The 16,186-nt window shown below is 40.9% G+C and overlaps 1 protein-coding gene across 2 annotated transcripts in view; it reads left to right on the top strand.

The window, feature by feature from the left end:
* UBE2E3 (ubiquitin conjugating enzyme E2 E3) overlaps nt 1-12,828 on the top strand; it is a 56,163-nt gene extending 43,335 nt beyond the window's left edge. For both annotated transcript variants that reach the window (XM_015868370.2, XM_015868368.2), the window contains 3 exons: nt 7,418-7,550; nt 8,953-9,100; nt 10,647-12,828. In XM_015868370.2, the coding sequence (XP_015723856.1) occupies nt 7,418-7,550; nt 8,953-9,100; nt 10,647-10,744 (379 nt within the window). In that variant the 3' untranslated portion in view covers nt 10,745-12,828. The remainder of the gene's footprint in view (nt 1-7,417; nt 7,551-8,952; nt 9,101-10,646) is intronic.
* The last annotated feature ends 3,358 nt before the right edge of the window (nt 12,829-16,186 follow it).

Here is a 16,186-nt window from a genome sequence, read left to right as displayed (position 1 = left end):
AGGCTTAGTCTCGTGAAAACTTCCAGTTATTATTTGTGGGCATAAATCTTTGTAAGTTGACAGTGTTTTTAAAGCCAGTTGTATTTTTAGATCAATTAGATCCTTCATTGAAATTGATTGTTTTAACTGTTCTCTCCCTCAGTCTGAAGCATGTGCGTAAAGGATGCTGGGCATAGTGTTGGAATGACTGGGTGGTTGTTATTATTATTATTATTATTATTATTATTATTATTATTATTATTATTATTTTAATGACATTAGAAGTGTCCTTGAAAATACTGGTAGGAATCCTAAACTAGATGTCTCAGTGTCACTTAACTTCTTGACTTGAAAATGTTTGCCGTGAATGATGGAAGTAATTGATTCCATCATGGGCAGACATCAGAAATTATGGGTGTACCATTCCCAGGTACTGTGTGTTTCTCTAAGTGTGGATTGCTAGCATCATTATGGATGGAGGCTGTAACAAATTAAAGAAAAAATACATACATTTCCCAGATAAGTTTTGCTTGTGTTAGTTGAGAAGAATTCACGTGTCATGAAAGACAAGCAAAATTTGCCACATTTCCTAAATATAGGTTCATCAGTAAGAGATGTTGAGCAGAGGGAAATTTTGAACTGTATTCCAGCAGACTAATTTTTTTGGCAAAGACCTTAGTACAAACTGAGGTTTGTACCCATAAGAAGAAGGCAGCATAATAGTGGTACTGCTGTCTCAGTTGTGGTGATGGGGAGCTGATCTTTTAATGTGTCCTAAATTAGGACCNATATGTTGAAATTGCTGAGAATGTTTCCCTTAACTGACTGCCCTCTGTGTTTAATAGAGAGCACAGATAAGAGCTATGGTGCATTTGTGTGAAAGAGTTCTGTACAGGCTTCAAGGTATTTAAAATAAGCCTAATATTCAGCATGAACTTTATTCATGCCAGTAAGCCCTGTGATTTCTCTCTTTTATTTATGTATTTATTTCAAAAACAACTCATATTTGTTAAACTTTCTATGTATTGCCTGAAGAGTAGATGGTTATTTACATCTCCGCTCTCAAGAGCACAGACTGAAACAATCTGATATGTTGTGTTACTTGGTTTAAATCCAGTATCCATGTTGTAGTTTATCGAATTACATTCTGGGGATAGATATGTTTTGAAACAAAAGTTACAGGAATTTGACCTGTAAAGGTGGCTGTGTTTGTTCTGGAATATGGAGAGAACCTGAGTAGTGTTCTAAGAGCGTCGAGAAAGGTCCTAGGAACCATCAGGAATACAAAAAGGAAAGTAATGCTGAGCTATTGTAGCAATGAACTAATTTGATGGTGCTTTTGGTAGTAGAAAAACTATCTGCTTTCCAAAACACATTTCTGGGAGTATCACCGTATTACAGCTGTGAAGGAATTATCAAATGATTTGTTAGACAGCTTTCTTGAATATGCAGTATCAGCACTGCATATTCTCGTACTACTAGCAAGTTTAGTGCTGGCCATTTTCCTTGTCTAAAGCCTCCAAAAATCATCAATCTGGATCCTCTCTCTTTGGAGGAATTAATAGCCAGTGTGTACTTTGTCAGTTTCCCCTTGAGATACAATTTGGCCTGAATCTTAAGTATGACCACGTGATTACGTTTCTAACCCAGACCATGCAATCTGAAATTTATGCCCTTTTATGCAGCCTGCAGGAGGGCAGTTGATACCTGAATAAGCCTGAAGCCTGGTGTTACAGAGCTAATAGATTGACATTTTGGAACACATATGGTTCGGCAAAGTTGGTTTACAGTGGATCAGTCTTGCCTTTGAGTAACCACGCTGCTTTTGATCTGGTAGTAGGAGCTCTGAAGTTGGATTTACTGCTGCATCGAGCCATGGCCTCAGTCTCAAGTCCTGTTTCACAACCAGCAGAATTAGCAGGGGATCCCTAAGTTACAAATAGTCTTTTTTTAAGCAATAATTTCTAGACTTCAGTCTTAAGGGCATGATAGTCTTTTAAGGAAGTGACAGAAGCAAAGGTTTGTACAGTGAACTCGATTTCATATAACTTAAGTTACGAAGAACCTCTATGGATCTGTTAGAAACAGTAAATAATGTTTTTCAGCTGACAGATGTAACAGATAGTTCAGTGGCAGATAAAATAATAACAGTTATGGCTATATAAATAACACAACAGACTGAAACTTTTTCTTTTTAAGAAATTGTACATAATGTGGAAACCTTATAATATAGAGTGCTTTATCAAAAAGCATTTTCAATGTGAATTTGATATAATGCCGTAGACAACCCACTTGTGTCCCACCACAGCAAAATGCTAGCATCAAAATATCACTGCTACACTTGAGGCTGTTGCTGATAAAAGAGAGTACTTTCTGTGCACAGAGGGTATGTTGTTCTGATGCTGTAAGTTTAAGTTCTTAGGCTCTGGCACTGATGATATGAATGCTGAGCACAAGTAAGCCAGAAAGCCCTGGAAAGTAGGCACTGAAAAATAAGGCAAATGGAACTTGCTGTCCATCTTTAATGTTAATTTCTAAAGGTCACAGTACCGGAAGCCACAAAAAGTATGCCTTTTAATTAATGTTCATTTCATTCACTGTGCGTTGTAACCAGTCATACAGAAGAGAATCTCCAAACTTGAGAAGAGTAAGAAAAAGGTAATGGATAAATTTTCTTCAAAATGTTAAAAATAGCAAAGCAGGAAAAGAATCTGAGCAACAACAAATGGGCTTATTTCCATTCCTAGCTTTAAAATATAACTAGTAGTTTGGGATTTGTGCTCTCCAGGCTTCACAGACTAATGTTTTACTTCAGACACAAGTGTTTCTCTTAGTAAAGAATAACATGGAGTCAGCATCAAATGTAGCTAACTTACATTTTCCTTGATGCTTTTTCTTTGTAATTATCACAGTGTCAGTACTATGAAGTTCTATCACCGTATTTGGAGCAGTGTGTATTAGAAGAGTGCTGTTGACAGTCAAAGTGTATTTAGTGAGTACAGAGAGCAGCATGCTGCTAGCATTGTGCAGACTGGAAATATCTTGTCCTAGTTTCTCACCCTGCAGCTGGTTCCATATGGGCAGCTTTAACGCACTTTCATATAGAGAACTGTAGCAAATGCAGGGCTGAGACTCCTTGCTGGTGTGAATGCTGCTGCATCCATGTGAATGTTCATAGCACCGGACTGGAAAAGCCATTCTTCATCAACATGAAACCTGAGAGTCTGTAGTGCTAGGTTTAAAGGACCCGGTGTCACCTCATAGTGTTTAACCTCACATCTTCTCAAATTCACCATCTGAAGTCACACTTGTAAATTAAATCTATTCAATTTACTTGCTTGGATGGAGCACCATTATAAATCCTCTGTCTCATCTTGATCAGGTTTAGATCCCTCAAAGAAGCACATAATGAATATTTGCATGGGAAGCAGATATAGCTGGTTAACTTTATTCTGTCAGCGCATCTACTTTATTAAAAAAATAAGTAAATTCAATGCAGCTTTTATGTATTAAGTAAGAACCCTTAATTTTGTAAAGAATATTTTCTCATTTCATTTGCTGCATTATTTTCTCTGAGATTTTTTAGCACATATTTAAAAAAAAAAAAATAAAAAATTACTCAAGTGCTTCTTTTACTAGGAATATACAGATGGTGGCTTTACAGAATTTGTAAATACTCTGCAGCTAATTCAGGAGGGTAGCAGGCTGGTAGCAGTGAACTGTGTGTGGTGTAGTCACATCTTGTAAGTCATCATCAAATCTGTTGCTCCACCAAGTTTTGGTATTTTGAAGGGCAGACTAGAAGTGTAAATTATCAGCAGGGTGATGCTTCCTTATTCCCAGCTTTCAGTCCTGGTCTTTAGCAGTCCTCCGTGGGAATAGATGAGTTGGGCATGCACCAAGATGCGGTGGTTCCCTCCGTGCAGCTTCCTATGGGGGAAAAGCCAAGGCAGTGGCCCCACTGGTTCTGTGGCAGTGGCCCCACTGGTTCTGTGGCAGTGGCCCCACTGGTTCTGTGGCAGTGGGTGCACAACCGGGGTGTCCCTTCTGCTCTGCTTCACAGTCCTCCAGGTCAGCGTAACCCTGCCATACTGTCTGGTTGGAAATGGAAATGGCTGCAAAGGCTGAACTGCTCTGAGTGGCTCTGCTGTGTTCTGCGAAGCCTTAGAGAGGTTCTGAGAGAAACGAGTGCTGTTTAATTTGCTTCCAAAAGAGATTATATTGGTATGTATACAGGACACAAAACAGTTTGTGGCTGTGTGGATGTGGTCTGAGTGGAAACACACAACCAGTAAAGCCAACTGTGCTGTCTCAGCTCTCTAATCTTGTCTCCTCACACCAGTAATATCGTAATAGCTAGAGTTCAGGGGTTGTTAACAAAGCAGACTGTTATTTTACACCACTGGAAGTGAGATAGTTCTTCAGCAGTCAAATCAAAATTTCACAAACCTCTATCAGTTGTAATGAAATTGTTCAATTTAACCATTTTCTCCTTTATCCGAGAGCATTTATTGTTACAGCTTTGTGTTACTTTTGATATTGCAGTGATGTCTTCTCAGCAGCAAGCTGAACAAGGTGTTTTCTTCTTCTTACAAGGATAAGAATCCTCCTTCTCACATTATAGCCTGATCCATTATATGTTGCTAACCACAGCATAGGAGAGGACAGCAGTGAGTAACAGGCAGAGAGTTATTGCACTTAGCTTCTGGCTATTAACTGATAGATGCCCTTGTTCTGACTTGGTGAGTGATTGCCAGATAGTTGGGCACCGGCTCGGGTGCTATAGACACACTTTATTGTGACTGATTCATTGGGCTGGAATATGTCACTAATTTAATTCAGCTATTTCATTAATCTGATTGAACTGCATCCAACCATTAGAGGTGTATGGAAGAAAGGTATCTGACACACGAGGCAAGAACACTAACCTCTGCATTAAACTATAAAACAGCCATTAGGACATCTAATGCCCAGATTGAATTGCTCCATAGAAACTTGGTTTCCAAGCTTCCAACACTAATTAGCTATAAGCTTGATGAATGTCAAGAATTAATTAAAACATTTCAGTGGCCTGTGTGGGTTTTAAATATCATCATTATTGCCCCAATATTTTCAGTTCATACACTAATTGCTGTATGGAGAGCACGCGTGGAATTATCTTTCGGAGTGACTGAGGGGACAAATGGTTCACTGTGTCATTGAGCGTGCCCCTCCTTGCCTCTGGATTTCCCTTTTCCCTAAAATGCGTCTACAGCTTTTCTTCTACTTCTGTGCATGCACTGCAAATTGATAGGTAAGATCTGTGATTTCAGACCCAAATTTCATTTTGACAGCACTTTTAATCTTCCTTTCTTAGCTGTTCTCTGGAGTCTAGCACAATTGTTGTTACCTACTTTCATTTTGGCAACAGGAAAATAGCTGCAGTTCTATCAAATGACCTTATTGTTTTAAATTAAATAGGATGTCAGCCAAAATCCTTGATTATTTTTGTCCTGTTAATAAAAGGCCTGCAATGGTTTAGACTTTTAGGACATGAAGTAGACATAAAATAAAAAACATTTTGGGAAATTAATGATTGAAAGGCAGTTCATACTTGGAATCAGTTTTTGATTCTTTCTTGAACGTGATCTTAATGTAAAAATAGCCAAGTTGTTGATCCAGGAATTGTAGGTGCATAGTTCAAACTGCTCTTATTCCTTCTCCCTGATGAATGCTTCCACATATTTGGCTGCCTAGTAGTGATGAGGGGCCAATATGCCATTTTATAGACTGCATTCATATGTATGACAAATGTATGAGATGACAGGACGCTGGAAGAGCTGTATCACCAGGAAAGCTTGTAAGAAAGCCTCTGAGTGTTGGGCAGTGCCAGAAACCACAAACTCCCTGCCTGCAGCTTATTGCTTTAGACCTTGCTTTATATATCTGATAGTTCCTCTTCTGTGGACCTCAGAGGGTGGGAGGAAGATGGTGGTAGTGCCTGGGAGGCTGCTGAATGGGGAGAAGTGAAAGAATCTTTGCAGTGCCATGTTGTTGCCCTGACTATGGGGATGTGATGGACCCACAGAGCCTCTGTGAGCTTAGCGTTGTAGTTCATGGCAGTCTGTTTGTATCTCAGCACTTTGGACTCGGGGACTTTTTGTGAGACCTTAGTTTCTACACTGAGATTGGCTTCAGGAAGCAACATTTTGCTTTGATTTATTTAAATATTTATTGTGTGAGGAAATATAGATGGTTACTGTGTTATAATAGCATGAAGTGTGGCGTTGAAGCAGTCAAGAAACTGCTTGTTCATTATTCCTTCTTTCAAAAATGTAATTAAATAGTCATGCGGCAGCTCTTTCCCTAGTGAGAAATGTGTTCAGTACTGTACTTCTTAAAATAAACTAATACTGGTTAGTTGCCTAAATGCCAATTGCTTTGAGGCATAACATACACAAATAATGAAGAAAACTATTTGATTTGACAGTGCTGTAAGAAACTCAGTTCCAGGTTACTTAATCCTATTCTCATCCCCAGTTTTCCTACTCAATGGTGCTAATTTCACTCTGTAGCATGTGAGAAATGCCTAGCAGCATATTTGTAGGTAACATTTTGTATGAAAGCATGAACAATTTAATGCTCTGAGAAGAGGGTGATTGAGATGCACAATTTGTTCTGTGCAGGGATATCACGTTATTGGAAAAAACACAATGCAACCACAAGCTCACAGCAACCATATACTTGAGAGAAAAGATCTGGTGATAGCTTCAGACTGACTGTCATAGAATCATAGAATCATCAAGGTTAATAATGAACTCTAAGATCATCCAGTCCAGCCATCGACCTATCATCAATATTTCTCACTAAACTATGTCCCTCGGTACGACATCAGCGTGTTTCTTGAGCCCCTCCAGGCTCAGTGACTCCACCGCCTCCCTGGGCAGCCTGTTCCAATGCCTGGCTCTTGGAAAAGAAGTTTTTCCTAATACCTAACCTGAACCTCTCCTGGCACAACCTAGTCCTATTGTTACGAACATGGGAGAAGAGGCCAATCCCTACCTCACCACAGCCACCCTTCAGGTAGAGAATGATAAGGTCACCCCTGAGCCTCCTCATCTCCAGACTAAACAATTCTAGTTCCCTCAGCCACTCTTCATAAGTCCTGTTCTCTAGACCCCTCATCAGCCTTGTACAGCTACTTGTGGGCACTCCATTCCATTGCTTTATATTCAGAGGCACGAGAGCCCGGGGACAGTGGAGAGCTTAGCTACCATGTCTGTTTAAAACACTGAAATTGGTTGGAAATCAGGGAGATGCTGAAGGTGTTATCAGCGGTGAGTATTAAAACAAAATGAGTATAGAAGGAAATTTGTACAATACCTCTAGAAAAGGTGTTTCTGACAATCTTCTTTTCTCTCATCTCTCTCTGTCTCTCCTTTTTCTTTTATATATGCAGTGCCGGCCCTAAAGGAGATAACATTTATGAGTGGAGATCAACTATACTTGGACCTCCAGGTTCCGTATATGAGGGGGGCGTTTTTTTCCTGGATATCACATTTTCATCTGACTACCCATTCAAACCACCAAAGGTAAGGGTAAGGTTTTTATTGTGCTCTTTGTTGTGTGTTTGCTTTTTAGCACACAAGAAGAATTTAACTTGTAGTGGGTGACTGCTCATCACCTTCTGACAATCAGAAATCATTATTTATGGTCTTAATAACTGAATGGTCCAAAATCTTTCCCTGCGATTCTAGAAAATCCTGTGTCTAAATTATTTTTTGACTACCACAATCAGCACAGATTTTCTAGCTTTTCCAAGCCATAAATGGCATGATCCTTCTGATCGAGAGTTAACATGAAGTAGACTGATTTTAGTAGAAGATTGCGTGAGACCTTCTTGTGCTTCCTTCATCTAATTCAAGTAACTAAAATACATGTAAAATAAACTTTTCTGTATTATGAACCATATTGTATACGGTATATTTTTGCATTACTGTTAGCAAAAAAAAAAAGCCAAACAAAAACCAACATCAGAAGTAATATTAGACAGGCAGCTGAAGTGTGGCATGGGGACTTGGATAATTGTTGTGATGACTTCCATTATTGTGAAATGTCAAAATATTTACTACTGGTTAGATCAGCAGATTGATTTGATAATATTTTTCTGCAGAAGTTATTTTTATAAAATGAAACTAGTATTAACTTCAATTAAAGCTATATTTCCTTGCTTAGGAACTGTATGCACATTTAAGGGATCATTATTTCCTAACATGTGTCAAAGACAGTCATGAGTTCCCCCACCCATACATATCACCAGTGTGGAAAAGAAAATTTTCCCCATCTTGTGCTATGTGTAATCAAGGTGCTCAAATGTTTCTAATTTCTTATCTCTGTAAAATAATACATTTTTAAACAACACTCGTCTGTGATACAGAAAAACAAGGATGGTGTCGGTTCAGGGTGTTTTGTCTTAGATATATGTTATATTCTACTGAAACGTATTGAAAAGATTTCAGTGCTACTTTGGACATGAATAATAGAACATTCCAAGGTTAAATATTAATTTTCATGGTCTATATTTGGATTTGGAAAGAAAAGAAAAGATCAACTAATGCTTCACATGCAGCCAAGCTGTGTCTACTGTTTCAGCTTTGGTAGCCACAGTAAAGTTTTGTTTGCAATTACACAGTTCTTGTCATGCAGCGTGTTCATGAATTAGCATACAGGACTATGGAGTAGTCCCTCATTTTTGTGGGCACCGGCCAAAGGGCTCGTGTGAGAGCAGTCCCTGCACCAAAGGTCTCCTTGGTAGGTTTCTTGTAAGTAGCTGTGACTTCATTGAATACACATTCTTCTGTTGCAGAATGTTGCTTTAGAAAGCTAGCAGAGAGGAGCCGCCTCCGAGAAACTCTGCAGAATAGAGAAGGGCCTTCAGGGGTGCTCCTAGGCAACACTAAATGACTTTTTCTGTCTCTTGTGCTGCAATTCTAGGTTACTTTCCGCACCAGAATTTATCACTGCAACATCAACAGTCAGGGAGTCATCTGTCTGGATATCCTGAAGGACAACTGGAGCCCTGCTTTGACTATTTCAAAGGTCCTGCTGTCTATTTGTTCTCTTTTGACGGACTGCAACCCGGGTAAGGAGCTGACAGTTTACTGGGCAACAATTCTTAGTCATTTAATTACTTTCCATGGAATATAATTTGTATGTATGATTGTATTTACATCAAATCAAACTTGAAATCAAATGAAACACTCCTGTTTGGATACGATGCTTTTCAGTAGATGATAGCATTAAGCCTAATTATTTCAAAGGTGTGCCGGAGAAAACAGAGTCATGTCTCTGAAGGTCTGTATCCCAAAGGCTGCAGCAAACGAACGGTAGATCTAGCAGCGTGGCAAAGTTCTCTGAGTTACAAACTCATAATTGATTTAGGTCAGAAGGGGCTGCAGGAAGCCTCCTCCTCTTAGCACAGCAATCAAAGCGTGCAGGTGACAACATTTAGAGAGATTTTATCTTTTTCAAAGAGAGTTCCTTATTCTTGTTGGGGAAAGGGAAACTTAACTAGAAGCAGCACAATTCTCAGCAGCAACTGCATGGTGAGCATTGTTGTGTAATGAACGCTAATTGCGTTTGGTCAGCAGAGAAACTGAGAGGTGGTGCCAAGATGACAGGTCATTCACAGGAGACCAGTAATGAGCAGGAAGAATGGAATTAGCTCTTTTGATACAAAAGTCTGATGGCTCTTGAGACACCACAGCTGGATCTCTTAGTGGATGTCCTGCCATCCTGACGCCTAATGTACTCCGGCACTGTAATGGGAGGGAGCCAGTCTGCACTCATCTAGTGTAGCAGCATCTCCAAAGGAATGCAAGGTATCTGGCTGGGGAAAGCAGTGATGGTGCAATTCATTACGTCCTCCATAGGGATAGTGCTAAGACAGGTTTCAGATGATGCCCCTCACAGGTAAGTTTCCATCAGGCAGGAGGTGACTGGTGGCTGGTGTATCCTGGAGTCAGCTCACGGAGCTTTTCTGCCCCAGGGTGTAGGCTCTGCTTATGAGGATCTTCATCTCTTCGAAGTTAAGAAATTAAACTACTTTATTTATTTTCTTTTCTGTACCAAACTGCTGTTTCACCACCTCCAGCTGGCAGCACACCTGTCTGTACAGGAGATGTCTACCCTCCTTTAGAACATTAGATCTTTCAAAGAGCAGAAGGTTTTCTAGGAAGGTGTGTGTGTTCAAAACATCAGTTATTAAAAACTATGGACAAATTGCACCTGATGAAATGGTATCTGGATTGCCGGTGCTCTTACAAAACTTCTCACCACACCTTTTGTCAGGTTTTGGCAGAAAGGAGCAGCTGTAGCTTTTGGACATGGGCGTCTACCTGCCATTTGACACACTAATAAGTAGGCAGCCAGAACAGATTTGTTATTTTTCTGTTTGTTGCGTGCTATATCTTGGAAGAGCCCCACTACAATTCATAGCCTTTTATGTCCTAACAAATATTTTATTTTGGAATAGATAATGCATTGTAAATGATGATAGGGTTGGGGTTTTGGTGTTTTTTAGTGTGTGTTTTTTTAGGGGAGATGGTTTGTTATTTCCCTTTTTTTGTTTCATGTTGTTTTGTTTATTGCAGAATAATTTCTAATGCATCTTCTCCTGCCCATTACAGCTGATCCTCTGGTTGGAAGCATAGCCACTCAGTATATGACTAACAGAGCAGAGCATGACAGAATGGCCAGACAGTGGACCAAGAGATATGCAACATAAACGACAAACTACTTGTGCAATGTGAAGGAGCGGAAGGCAACTTTACAGTGTGCAACAAATCTTTATAGCCTTTACAATACGGACTTCTGTGTATATGTTATACTGATTCTACTCTGCTTTTATCCTTTTGAAGACTGGGATACTGCTTCCCAAAAAGGTAAATGCTATCAAGAGTAGAAATTTGTAGCTGTAGATTAGTTATGTTTAAAACGCCTACTTGCAAGTCTTGCTTCTTTGGGATATCAAAATGTATTTTGTGATGTACTAAGGATACCGTTCCTGAAGTCAACCAAATATTAGAGTGCATTTTAGCCTAATTCATTATCTGTATGAAGTTATTAAAGGTAGCCGTAGATTACTAGGAATTATGTCATTTGTATTAAACCCAGATCTATTTCCAATATGTGGTACATGCTGTTGTGAAAACTGTTTTAACTTTTACCTTTGTCAGTTTGTAATGAAAGGATTTCCTTTTTCCCTTTGTAGCTCAGAGAGCACCCAGTGTATCATCTCAAACACAATAAACATGTTCCCCAAGGAGTAATTTCTTTGTTTTCCTATTTTAAATTAATATTTGAAAACAAAATGAATTATAGTAACAAGGCAGGGCTTATGTATCACAGTTCCCTGTGGATAATCTTTAAATTAATATACATAAGCAAAGGCTTGCTATTAAATGTTTAATGCACACCTGTGGATTGTTTTTATGTTTTCCCTGGGTTTTTTGGTTTGGTTTTATTTTTACAGAACAAATGTCATTTCCATAATTTCCTTAACTAATCCCTCAGCTCTTTTTCAAGTTGGAATGAGAGCATTGCATATGCTTCCTCCAAAAGCTAATGTAACCAGTCCCTTCAGGGCCAGACCTGTCCCCATAACAGATGGCCTGGTCTTGCTACGAACTCCTTTTTGCAGGACCAGAGTCCAGTTACAAGTAGTCTGGTGCTTTTGTGTCAGAGTAAAGCAAACCAGGCTCGCTAATCTGGAGAACCACAGTTTTCCACTGAAAATGGTCTTCCAAAGCACGGTTTAACACTAGTCTGTCCAGAAGAGAAAGGAGTAGAATAAACTTCAGCAGATTTTGACGACAGAAAAAAAAAAAAAAAAAAAAAAAAAAAACCAGTTGTGGGGGAATTTAACCTTTGTTAGTGAAAATGCGAGATGTAAAACTTTTAGACTACTTTTCTCCCTCCCCTCTTCACTTTCTGTCTTGGAAATTTTGTAACATCTGTAAGTAACGAAGATGCAGCTTTATAGCACAGACAGCAGAGTCACCAATAGTTTTATAATGTAGCTTTTGTAGGTTGCCAGTCACAGTATTGATTATACAACAAGAGATCTGATCCCTTTAAATGATTTTTAATACTACATCTGATTTTAAAGTTTACTATCCCCTTTACTACCTGCTGTTATTGGAGGGAACGTAGCACTTCCGTCAGAAGGATGCTCTGCTCACTTAATATATGAAAAATGAATGTTAAGTTTAAATAATAAAGCAATAGAAAAAATGTTAAAGATTAAATCTAAAGTTAGCCATCGCTATATAGATCCCTGTTTTTTGTATCACAACCTTTGATCATGAATTGTCCACCCTACTTTAAATATTTCTGCAGATTCCTGAAGGTGGCTTGAAGAACCGCGTATCCCAAATATCTCAACCTAGAAGCCAGTCTCTTTTGATAGCTACGAGATAGCTTTAGACTTCAGGTTATAAAGTACAAAAGGGAATGAGAAACAGGGGATCTGGCAGGTGAATATGCCTAAGTCAGGTAACAGACTAATGCCAGGAAATGAAGTGCTGGGAATCACTGCTGATGGTGACCGGAGTTTCTCATGGTGTCATTGAACATGTGAGAAATAGCACAGATTGGCAAAGCAACAAGGGGCTATCGCATCCGGGCTGGACGTCTACGGTCTGCTCACCGCTGTCCAGTAGTGCACCGCTGTGCTGCGCAGTGCTCGTACGCCACTCCGGTGACTTTCCAGTGAAGAGCAAACTATATATTTCATGTGTTAATTATGTTGCCTATGGAAATTACAGATATTTATATCATGACATAATATGGTATTAAAAAAAAAAAAAAGACAGGTTTTAAATCTAATTTTACTGTATTTTGTTTTTGTATTGTACCGACAACTTCAGCTACTGAGGTGTAATGAGCGAGATGCCTCGTCAGCGTTGCCCCATCTCACTTTCCTTGCAATTGGATCCTTTACACTGAATTCTCATCCTTTTTCTTTTCTTTTTTGTTGGTTTGTCATGATTCTGTTCTTTTTTTAATGTAGATTTTTTTTTTGTGTGTGTGTGTAAATTTTATATTTACTGAAGTAAAGGTTGTTTTTGTGTAAACATTTAAACTTTAAAAAAGAAAAAAGAAAAGCTAATTTTGTTTCTCAAGTTCTCTCTGCTAAAACATGCAGTAGAAAGAAATTTGTATTGTTAAATAAATCAAATAGTTGTTAAATGCGAATGCGTGTCTGTTTTCATGGGGAGGGGAGAAAGCCCCGCTGGAATTGTATCTGAAATCCCAGTTGCAGAGAGCATCTGGTGCTTGCAAACCACTTTCTGGCTGAAAGTTTGGGCAGTACCGAATCAGCACTAATCCTGTTTTACAGTTTTATTTTTAAGTTCCATCTTTTCATCACCTGTCACATAGCTTATGAGGCTGCATGTTTGGGAGAAGGTGAATTTAGATGACATCGTGAAAAAGCCAGCCAATGGCCACCGGTCACTTCTTCCATTCTGCATCGTCTCTGCTCTCTCCTCCTAAGGACTGGAGTCAGAAGTGCAGGGGACCCATGGGAAGCAGCCGCTCCAACTGGGAAGCTGCAGGGAGCAGAATGCCTTGGCACTTCACTGTGTAGGGATGGGTAAATTGTATTCTCATGACATAGTATATTAAATACAATGGAAAGGCAAATCTGCATCAATCTATGTGAGTGCCCTGAACTTGCACATCTTTAGAAGACAAGTGATGCTAACATGCCTAGAGAGGTGGTCAGGAGAAGCTGTAGCATCATACAAGCATGTTAAAGGGAGAAGGTGTGACACGGGAGCCCAACTGCCAGTACTTGCAGCCTGACCTTGCTGAAATGATAATAATTAGACATGTTCATCTATGGCTTAGGTGGAAAAGCAGAGAACGCACCGGTAGTTAGTTGCTGGAGCACTTGCAGCACTAACAGTCTTTTGCTTTTCTGTCCTAAATAAGGGAAACTCGCTGCAGCTCATCATCCTCAACTTCTCCATGTACATCTCTGCGGTGCGCTGCTATGACCAGTTCTTTCATTACATAAAGCATCCAACACTGCAGCAGGAATCTAGGGGTTCCTTAAAAATAAAACCTGATCCTATTTTTGATTTTATTTATCATCATTGTTATCAGCCTGTAATAAATTCTTTCTCCAGGCTGGAGACTCCACTTTAATTAATCTCTCCCTGTACAGGTTTTCTTCCCATCCCAGTCACTCTCACCTGAGCAGTTCACAATTCTGCTGCAGCCAACTCAAAGCAATGAGCGCCATGCATCATACACAGAAGGTGAACGATGTTAGGCCCTGGAACAGGCTGCCCAGGGAGGTTGTGGATGCCCCGTCCTTGGGGCGTTCAAGATCAGGTGGACAGGGCTCTCGGGCAAACCTGATCTAGTATAAGGTGTGTGTTTGGTGGCCCTGCCAGGCAGGGGGGTTGGAACTACATGATCCTTGAGGTCCCTTCCAACCCGGGTCATTCTGTGATTCTGTGAACTGATGGTTCATCTGGAAGCACATTGCTGGCTTTCTCTGCTTGCTGAATAATCTGTAATACTGCTTGCCTTTTTGACCGCTGCTTATTGCTTGGGTAAATTGTCAGTAAGCCACATCCAGAAATGCCGGAATCTCTTTTTTAAGAAATAGGTAATGCATTGTCAGCATAGGCCTGACAAAAGCATCTTTTCCAATATCCTCTACTTGGTATCATCGGTACATTCACCTGTGATCTCAACTCCCAGTTCTCTGCGTCATAGAATCCTTCACAAGCTTTGCACAGCTACATTCGAGCCTGCCCCGAGAGCCGCCGTTCCGCTCACTGTGGTCGCGCTGGGGCTGGAGGCAGACAGAGGGTAAAAGGCGACGCAGCCGCACCACGCCGGACAGGTCTGCGTGCCAAGAAGCGACCGGTCCCCGCGGACAAATTGTCATTTGGCTTCTGAATGGCAGAAATGAAAGCGGCCGCCAACCGTTTTCATCAGGCTGGGCTTTGTCTCCCTCTACAGAACAGAAGTCAGGTCATTAATTAAAGAGGAGCTCGGGGTGGGTAAATTTTCCAGAGTTCTGCATGAGCTGTCGTGCCGCAGATGAGTTTTCTGGGATATCGTCTCGATAGACAGGGGTGAATCTCGAGTCCCGCGGGAGACCTTCCTTCCGAACGCGGCGATCGGGTTTGGCTCGGGTTTATTCAAGGACAAAAGCAGTAGGGGAGGCACGGGAGCAGCGGGCGGAAGCGGGATGGAATTACCGACGTACGGCGGTGGGGGGAGGCAGCGCTCCGCCAGGGAAGGCGGCGCCGTTGTCAGTTTCTGGGGGGAAATATACCCGCGCCCTGCGTGGTGGCTGTGGAACAAAGATGCCGTCTCCTTACCGCTGGGATAGTCACTTGTTATGCACGAGCAGCGTTGTCCATCCCACTCACTTCAGGCTGTAGCTGTTTCCATCTTAATTGTTTCATAAGCACAGATTTAGAGAACTTAAAGCGTTACGGTATTGCTTAAGCTTCATGCAGATGTAATTGATATTTTACAATAATATGCCCAAAACTGTCTTTCCTAAGCTCCGAATAAGAATTAAACTACACAGCAGCTCTGGAAGACCATTTTATCAGCACACCTGGGAGGATGTTATCTCAGTATATCACGTGCTTCACCATAGTGTTCTTTTGGCTACTGCATAATATTTGATCCAAACATTCCTAAAGTAGCAGGCGGAAACAAAATAAAAAGATGAGGTACTGAGAGAGAAACTTTGCCGGAGCGAGAAAAGAGATGCAAACCCGGCGGCTGCCGTGCCCTGCCCCAAGAGCGGGGCCCGTGGGCACCGGAGTTCCTTTTGCGCCGGGTTGCTAGAAGTGAGCAACCGCAACGGCTCGTCAGGGACAACTTGCGACAGGTTATCGGAACCCGCCCCGCGCTGTGCCGTCTCACCCAAGTTCACAAAACGCGGATCGCTCAAGTCGAGCGGGGCGTGGGATCCGTGTCGGCAGCGCCCACTTCGTCCACCTCCGCGGAGCATCCCTGTTCGCTCAGGCTGTTCGTTCAGAGCTGTGACAGAGCGCTCTGACGGCACTGCTTAGAAAAAAGAGGCGGTTAAAAGCAATGAAATATGCAAGCGAGAGACCTGCAGCTCGCATTCAAAGTGACGACTCTGCAGATGGATGGATTTCATCCAGATGGAGTGAAATATCAT

Source organism: Coturnix japonica, chromosome 7, assembly GCF_001577835.2.
Source record: "Coturnix japonica isolate 7356 chromosome 7, Coturnix japonica 2.1, whole genome shotgun sequence".
In the NCBI taxonomy this organism is placed as follows: domain Eukaryota; kingdom Metazoa; phylum Chordata; class Aves; order Galliformes; family Phasianidae; genus Coturnix; species Coturnix japonica.
Note: the sequence above shows the minus strand (reverse complement) of the source record. Positions and strands in the feature narration are given on the sequence as shown.